Here is a 9405-nt window from a genome sequence, read left to right on the forward strand (position 1 = left end):
CAAGGAAGCCAAGATAATGGGCTTTCTATTCTATAAAGAGAATCTGCTCTTTCTCATTTCCCAAATCCCTCCAGGAATTAACCGACCACCAGATTTATCCAGCTACAAAGTGGAAGCGTGCCCTTACAGGCTGGTAGTGGTGTGTGTCAGTCACTGAGAGGTTTTCTTTTAAATTAACAAAGACTGTCTTAAGCAGATAAACACAGTATTTGCTTCCACAGGCAGCAGAAGCTGCTTGAGATTAAATTGGGACTGCACATGGGCAAACACCTCGAATTTTTCAGTTGTTAATATGCTTCTAATTCCTCAGTTACTAACCACAGTGATAACATATTTTCTACCCCTTAAATCAAGTAATTAAAAATGAATTCACATCCCAAGGGCCAAGCTGAGCCTTCGTGTCAAATAACACAATCAAGGGACTCCTCTCAGGGGTGCTTTTCACATCAGTCTTTGGGAAGCCCAGCGATCCCTACTACAGCTTCTCTGGGTTGGTACACACCAGATACTGACAAAATACCTAAGGATTCCTCTTTTGCCTCTGAAGCAACACATGGGCACATCTGGAGAACACACAATCCTGGAGACAAGGTACCAACCTGCTGATGACAAGCATAAGCCAGAGAAGGTTAAAGCTAATCCAACGCCCACTGTATCGCACAGGTCTCCAGCGAGCATAGAAGGATGTGAAAATTACTTCAGACACATCACACTGCTCAGAAGCACAGCTTTGCTGATGAACCGTTAGATCCTACCAATATTTATTAAGATTTGTTTGCTGCAGAATTAAATGGGACAAAAAATTAATTTTTCAAAGTTAACCCCACTTTAAGAAACACTTGTAACTCACTCTGGCTCTGTAAACAGGCTTTAAAGTAAACGAAAATTTGCATCAGAGAGTCCCTGTACGCGAGCCCCTGCAAGAGGCTGATATTTATCATTTTAAAGTAAGATTGCCCTTACAAGTTTTTCCTAGTCCCCTGCAGCTGTGTGTGGCAGAGGCTGACCGGTCCAACCGGGACACCCGATGACGTCTGCAGCATCCTGTCGCTCTGCTGACAGAGGAGGAAACAATAAGTCGGGGACACAAAGTATTTAGTAGCTGGATTTCAGGCACATGTACTTCCACATGGTGCCCAAATAAGAACATACTCTGTCCAAAACAAGAAGTGCAAAACCATAACTGCTCTACCACCTCCTCCAAGAAATATAAAACCCACACACTAACTAGCATTTATGGTTAAAAATAGCCAGGCGAAAATACAAAGCATTTGTTTCACTGCCTGTTGTTCAGCTTTCTCAAGCAGCCCCGCGAGGCTGGAGATCGTAAATCAAACCACTTGGCATTCGCCTAGATAAGGCTCTGCTCCAAGCTGGCCTCCCATCCACCTCCACTGGCAGCTTTCTAAAGCTTGGATTTGCCTTCGTACAGTGGTGTTCAAATCTGCAAGTGTTCACAGGAAGGTTGTATAAGATGTTTCAGCAGAAAACTGAAACGTGTCCCCTCCTGGTGTATTACAAGTTAAGCTGAGATGGAATTTAAAATACTTCCTTTCACCTCGACCCTTATGCCATTATTCAACCCCTACAAGTTAGGCAGAGAGAAGAAAAACATCTATGTGAATAAAACCATCTTTTATGCTCATTTACTTCAGCAGTGCGTGCCCCATAGCAGCTCTCGCGCACCTTCTGGTGAGGGGCTGCAGAGTTATGTTCACATGAACTGCCCCCGAGCTGGAGGCACAACGTAGTGGGGGCACAACAAGCCCTGACAAGGAGCAGAGGAAGTATGAGGTTATCTAACCCATCAGTATGATTAGCACTGGATGGAGGTAGGGTTCTTCTTTTATATATATTTTATAACATAGCCCATTGTCCAAAGGAAGTGGAGGGGAAAAAGCAAACCAGCTTAAATTTGCTGTAAAGGTTCGCATGCTAAGCATTTAGACATACCGGGCCATGTCAAGTAGAAGAAAAAGACCAGGATGAACACTAAGCTTCTAGTGACCTTAAGGTTTCCTTAAGGGAAAGCCCACCAGCACAAAAAACTCCAGGAGAGACAGGAAATGGCAAGCACTCTTGTCCCTGCCTGCACTACCCAAGGACGAGCTGTTCCCACCTTTGTCCTCACACCACCCCTGCAGAAAGCTCCAGGGACACAAAGAGCAGCCGCAGCCAGGATGCTGGTGAGCCACTGAAGCTGAGAAGAAACAAGCTGCTCTGCTCTCCACAGTTTGTTTTCCAAGGGGAAGGTGGAGTTAACACAGCAGACCTGCTACAGCCAGCTGTGCTCCACTTCAACTTCCCTCTGTCTTCCCCCTCAAAACCAAAGCGTAGGGAATGAAGAGCATGGTGGCTGCCCCTATCTCATCCAAACAGGAAATACATGATCAACAACAGCCTCTGGAGGCAAATGGCATTTGGAAGAAGGAACAGCACGGAGGCTAAAGACAGGTAAGAGCAACCAAAGCAGAACTGTGCCTCCAGCCTCCCCGGAAATGCTGCTCTCAACAAGGAGTTGCTTGAGACTCGATTTTAGACAGAATATGTCCATCCTGCCTGTACGCTCGCAGCACTCACATACCCAGCTCAGACACAACCCAATGCTAGCAAAATTTACCAGCACTGTAATTTATATACGCTCCCCTGTGTAAAAGCCCTGCAGGTTCAGAGGCAGCCCATGAGCAGTTCAGTTAATGCCTACTTTGCCACTTCCTTAAACTGCACTGCAATTGCAACACACCCTAAGGCAAATCAGTGCCTTAGAAACAAGTTGTACCATCAACCAGGATCTTGGGAAACATACTTTAAATGCGAATAAAAGGTGGCCTTTTAATATGGCTTGACTTACACTAGTTAAAAGGAATTGTCTGATGAGAATGGGAGGGTTTTCCTTTTCCCTGCACATTTCTTGCATGCAGTTTCTGGCTACTTCACAGAGTTTGCCTCAGCACTGCTTCACAGAGTTGGGCTAAAACTGCATTCATCCGTGTATTACCAATTTAACTTCCTTATTTTGGTAGAAAGAATTTCTTTTTTTCTCAGAATTACTGTAAACCAAGAAGTTTCACAATTTTTCAGCCAATACCAAGAAATCAAACAGAGGGACTGAAGCAAGGGCTTGGGGAAACCTAAAGAAAACCCCAAACTGGTAACATTATAAGCAAAACCAAAATAAATACAATTTGAGAGACAGTATAACCACAACCTGCATATGATTTCTGGATAATAGCCACAGCATGGTGTCATTCAGCAGCAAGTGGGAGCTGAGAGGTGATTACCAAGTGGATCAAAGCCGATCACGTGCAGCCACAGGCACCAGCTATGGGGTATTCTTTTGCTGTCCAGTTGATTTGTAGCAACAAGCTTCCTCTTCAGAGGCTTTGCAGCTACTGAGAGTAAAACCTGCTTCAAGTCCTGCCTTTGGGTGTTTCAGAAAGCCGGTTTGTGCTGCTGGAAACGAAAGCAGAACGTGGCCCCTGCTCTCATCTTTTCCTAGAAGGATGCTCCGGCGATGACCCAGCCTACTCACTTTTCTGAACAATCCCACCTAAAACTTTTCTGGGAAGATATGAGTAAACAGAAAAGTTTTGCTGATACAGCAGGAAAGCAGTAAGGCCAAGGTCAATATGAAACCCTGAATTCTATTAAATTCTGAGAAATTGTTTACCTACATATTTAATGTCTACATTGCAAAAACCTGATTGCTGCCATTTAAATATTTTATAAGTTAATAGCAAAAGGCTAGTTTAAGCTTCTGAACATACTTGTTTAGTGGTACAAGAGAAAAGGCATTTCTCACTTGGTACGTAACTGGATTTTTATGCAGAATTTTTCAAAAAGAAACCAAACCAAACAAAATCACCAGTCCCAGTCCCCATGAGTATCCTGGTAGCCTGTTCTTTTGAATGGCAAAGCAAGGCAATGTAGAACGTAAGTGCTATGTGTACAAATTAAGTGCACACATCAGAGCATTCTTCACCAAGGAAAAATACCATTTCTCAAGGAAATGAGGCGTATGTAGTCATGCTAACCAAGTGTCTGGCTGTCTGCTTTTCAGTTCCCTGGGGACTAAAAAATCATTGTCCAGTTTTACACGTGATTTGATGTTTCACCACAATGCAAAGAAGTAAGTGCCTATGAAAGACACACAGATGAGAGCTCCTTTGATGGAAAGGCTGCAATGATGTACACTTCACACCACTGACTGCATGAGACATGCAGCCACGCAAAGTCACGATTCAAAAATTTCTCATGATAGAGCTCTTGTTTACATAATAAACCATGAATAAGTGGATGATGATGAACTATTAACATGGAAAAAACCCAATCACCTGTCAGTCTCTGTTCCGCTCTCAGACAGATACTTTGTGGACATACATTTAGTTCACCAGTACAATTTTCTTTTTGAGACCACCTTCAATGTCTGCACTACTTCGGTCCCTCTTGTTCTGTTTTAGGCTACAGCACTGCAGCACTGATGCATGCACAGCTTCTGAACCTATGTAGCGTTACTGTCTTCAGTAGGATGCTCAACATGTAGACCCCCTTGTACTTATCTAGTGAGAAGAAAGGTCCTTAACTGGTACAACCCATCCAGGGGTGCATTCTTGTTTTTAACAACAGTGCTCCTATTTGGGTTGGGACATTCAGGCACTAAGAGCATTAATAATTAAAACATTTTAGAGTCAAAAGAGTAGTAAAATTGTTGTCTTTTATAAACACCAACACAAACCAAGAGGTTCTCAGTCATACATGTTCGCTGTAATAGAAATTTGGAGAAGAAGAGTGGGTACTTAAGTTTTGCACTGAAAGGCCTGATGCATGCATATGCTCAGCTATAGGAATTTGTTCTCCACCTTCAGAATTCAGAGCTTTACATTACCACGATACAAAGGTAAGAAAAACAGAGATTTTCTCCTTAAGAAAACTATTATCATATTCCCAATTACTCTGAATATCAAACAAATCTGAGCTCGATTCTGAGCAGCACACTGAGGTATGAGACATTGCCAACAGTAGTAAACCATTCTCCATACCAGCAAATGGGATTCAGTTGTCGAGAAACCTGAGGAAACCTTCTCCTCTACAGAGGAAACGTCACTCCTTTTACAAATGTAGGCTTACCAGCTTCAGACTACATGCTAGCAGAAGGCATGGCAGCAAGTGACTACTTATGAGCAAGAAAATGGAAACACAAACAGGGGTGAAAAGAATGAAGTCTCAAGCAAAGAGGCTGTAGGCACTATGTTTGGGAAAAACTTTCCGCAGACAGAGCAGTTAAGCTTTGAGACACAACCCTGTGATGAGAGAAACCTTCATCTTCGGTTTTTAAGGAACAAACAAAACAAACATGTCAAGAAAGTTAGAAGAGGAGCTTTAGGGTCAAGGGATGACCTCTAAGCCTCTTTCTTTCCTAACTCCTTTGGTCCTGTGATGAACAGTCACAGCATAAAAATGTAATAAAAACACAAGGAAAAGAGTAATGGAGGTCACTTTAGATAGTAGTTAGCAAGCCACCTCCCAAAGCCTCACTGAAGGGCTGTCAAAGTTTCCTCAGGAAGTGACAAAGACAAGAAACTTTGCCTCAGTCCCAAACCTGGCAATCCCTCCTGCGGCTGCCACGCAGAGTTACATCAGGACTTGGCAAAGAGCTGTAAATCACTCCTCCAGGCCACATAAAGACATTGTCGAGAGCCAAGGCACATGGCACTCAGCAGCCACAGCCAGATTAGGAAACCTGGCAGCCAGACACATTTCAGCACTGAAGCATGGCTCAGGAACACACCAGCCCTCCTCCTTCACCCCCTCAGGAGGGTGCCCACTCAGGGCAGAAACATCACACCAGTCAAATGGGAGCTGCACTTCATTTCACTGCATAAATTGGGCTGTAGCTAAAACCCGCTCAACCCCAGGAAGAGGTAGCCTCTAATAGAGGCAGAACTGCTGGGAACAACAGACTGCACCAAGAGACCAGGAAGAGTTTGAGGTGACAAGACAGGACTTGGAGCACGTGCTCAAGTATTTGCACTTACAAAGATTAACACCTTCCGTGTGCAGATACCTCACTGCCCAGCAGCAATAATTTACTGTGGAGGCAGTTCAGGAGCAGGCCTGAGGCCACTTGCATACTCAAGAGAGCATTAAAATTGTACCTCCACAGCTCTTACACCTCAGGCTGTGAGGCACTGCACAATTAGGTAGGTATCCCGTTCCTGCCAGCCTACCATGTTCCTGTTCCTGCTAGCTGGAACCATCTCTCCTCAAAGAGCAGAGCATTCTTGAGTTCATGAATAACGAAGTGGGGCATCAACAAAGCCTGCCTCCCAAACTGACTCACCTACCCTTTACCTGACCCAATTTCCTCTCTGCGGTTCTCTTGCTGGTGTCACCTTCACCATCTAGAAACCCCAAGACCATCCCCTCCTTTCACACTACTCAAGGCTGTTCCAGATCACTCCCATCACACCCACAGAGAGTTTTAAAAGCCCCAAGATACTCTGGAGGAGGAGGAAGTGAAACGCAGATATCCAAATCCCAGTTTTGTTAGATTTACACTAAAAATTACAGGCCATGTTCCCTCACAGCAATGCAGGGCTACATTCAGAAGCTGATACTTCCTCCCTACCTCTAGTGCAACGGCTCCAGGCCAAACACTGACCCTGGAGCACTGGGCTAGCTTATTGGGCCAGCTTATTGGGCCAGCAGCATGGAGTACAGCTCTGGCTTCTCTATATCAGTCTCTCTTCACCTTCCCACCTAGACCCCCTACAGCCAAATGGAGCTTGTGGGAGAAGCTAGCTTTGAAAACATTGAACCAGCTACAATTTTTCCTCATTGGGAAATTTTGACGTGGCAGAAATAGCCCAAGCCCATGCCCTCTGCGCAGCTGAGGGCCACAGACCATTAGTGATCCTCCTGTCTTTTAGAGGGGCAGCCTAGGACTTTGTTCAGAAGAGGGACACAGGTGTACAAACTGATTTAATCCCTGTTTCTAACAAGCATATGAAGTAATCTTGGGACTTTGACATGCCCAGACCAAGGGGTCTACTAGATACAACACAGATTAACCTACCAGGTCCAGGACCTACTGAACAACCGCCAAGATTCCATTTGGTAGACCTGAAAACATATTTTTGAGTTATCATCTAGTTTTCAAGCAGATCAGATTAATGTCTGCACTTGTTTACACAGACAGGTATGGAGTTTCCCTGTTCTGGAACCTGTTGGAACTTCCGGAAGGGATTCGTCATCTAAAGGATTCCTCTCTTTTGGGAAAACAGAGTGTTAACTTCCATAGTAAATGGGATGTCTATGATCAAAAGTAGATGGTTTTCTAGCATCATACCCTATTAAAACACAGGAAGGAACGTCTCACTAACTACTGGCATCCATAACTACAGGCACTTCTATCTTCCTAAGTGTTCCCACTGCCACCCTATCATTTTAATGAATCTACAGAGTAATTGCATACTCCTAGTAACACAGAGCTGCTTTATAGGTTTCTTTTCCTGTCTTAAAAGAAGTAAACAATTGCCTTGCAAAACCTCCAGTATATTTTGATGTTACAAATCATCCATAAATAATGGACAAGAGGAAAATCATCCCACAAGACAACTTCATCTCTATAAAATTACAGGATTTTCTGATGGGAAGTAAAAAATAAGACACATCCACATATTCTACCACAGACTCTTCATGTTTATATAAACCACATTTATTTTGTCCCTGTGCCATTTTAAAAGTCAGCAGCAGGAATTTTATCCGAGAAAAGAGGAATGGTCACTGCCAAATACTTTGTGTTGAACTCTCCAGTGCCCTGGTACCACATCCTGACACTGACTCCAGAGGCAATGTACCCACTCCTGCTGGGATAAGTGTCAACACAAGTCACACAGAACTCGAGTGTCTGTATTTGTTTGGGGTTTTTTTTAGATGTCCAACTCACTGATACCGCATGAAAGAGAATTCACTCTAAAAGGCCTTCATTCATGCTGCTTTTCTGAATGTTTACAGAGATGGGGATCTAAAAGCAGCCTAACCTACACATGGTAATTTGGTATGTTTGATTTTAAATATATCAATAAATCACAGAATCGTTAGGGTTGGAAAGGGCCTCTGGATATCATCCAGTCCAACCCTCTGCAAAGGCAGGGCCACCTAGAGCAGGTTACACAGGAATGTGTCCAGGAAGGTTTTGGACGTCTCCAGAGGAGACCCCACAACCCCCCCTGGGCAGCCTAAACAAAACCAAATAGTGATGCTCTGCCAACAACTGTCAGCAGAGGAGATTCTCTTCTCTAGCGGTGCTTGTAACAACCTGGTGAGCACAGTTTTTGCTGTTAAACTCCCTGAGCGCAGGGCAGAGAGGGGGCAGGAGAGCCAAACTGCACAGCTAAGCACATTGCTGCTCCAGATGTGAAACGCACGCACGGGCTCGACAAACCGAACAAAAAGGGGACGGGGGGAAAAGAAGAAAAAGCAATGCAGAAAGGGCATTCCCACAAGGAGCCTAGCAAAAGATGCCCTGAATAAACAAGCGAGTCACTAAACAAAGCACCGACACAGCGCGCCCGGGACAAGGAGCCGCCCAAAACGCCGGTTTCGGTGTCGCTTTTCTCCCTTTCGCGTCCCGCCGTCGCAGCGAGTGACAGGACCGCCAGGCCTGCCGCGGGGTCTGCGGGCAGAGAAACCCTCCCGGACGCCTTTCGGGGCTCCGGCACCGGAGGGAGACCCTCCGCCGGGCCGCCACCATCACCGCCTCCAGCGCCCGGGAGAGCCGGCTCGGCGGCGGCCCCTCTCCGGGGAGCGCTGGGGGAGGCTGTCACCTCGCACCACCAATCCTCAACCCGGTGCGCCCGTCTCGCTTTTGAAAAGTTAAGAAACAAGGCAAAACCTACACGTAAATGGCCACCAAAGCCCCCACTCCCAGCAGTGCGCGGGTGCCAAGTCTCGGCGTGGAGGAATCCAATGCGGCCGAGCCCCCCTGCCCGGGACGGGGAGACGCGGCTCCCGCCGGAAGGGAAGTAGAGAGAGAGGCTGGAAGCGCTCCCGTTTTAAGCACGCACCCCATCTCCCTCAGTCCCGACCTGCCAGGCGGCAACGGAAGGAAAGGAGGGAAGCGACCCCCTCGGTCCCCTGTACTCACTCCAAGCAGACACACTTTCAGCTCGCGTATCGCCATCATCTGCCCGGGGCCCGGCCGCTCCGCATCCCCCACGCCACTGCCGCTCCGCACTGCCCCTCCGCGGCGCGACACAGCCCCCTCCGGCACCGGGGCCAGGGCCGGGACCGCGACCGGGGCCGCCCCCACCGCTGCCGCCGGTCACATGTGCGCGGCCCCGGCCCCGCCTCGGCGCTGCCCCCCGGCTGCCGAGCGCCGCAGCTCCTGTCTGTGAGAGGCCT

At 46.6% G+C, this 9405-nt stretch overlaps 1 protein-coding gene across 1 annotated transcript in view; it reads right to left on the reverse strand.

The window, feature by feature from the left end:
* RAB31 (RAB31, member RAS oncogene family) overlaps positions 1 to 9188 on the reverse strand; it is a 63229-nt gene extending 54041 nt beyond the window's left edge. Inside the window, exon 1 of the mRNA XM_080610774.1 lies at positions 9149 to 9188. Within this exon, the coding sequence (XP_080466900.1) occupies positions 9149 to 9187 (39 nt within the window). The 5' untranslated portion in view covers position 9188. The remainder of the gene's footprint in view (positions 1 to 9148) is intronic.
* Positions 9189 to 9405: the final 217 nt, after the last annotated feature.

Source organism: Psittacula echo (assembly GCF_963264785.1).
Source record: "Psittacula echo genome assembly, chromosome: 2".
NCBI classification, from domain to species: domain Eukaryota; kingdom Metazoa; phylum Chordata; class Aves; order Psittaciformes; family Psittacidae; genus Psittacula; species Psittacula echo.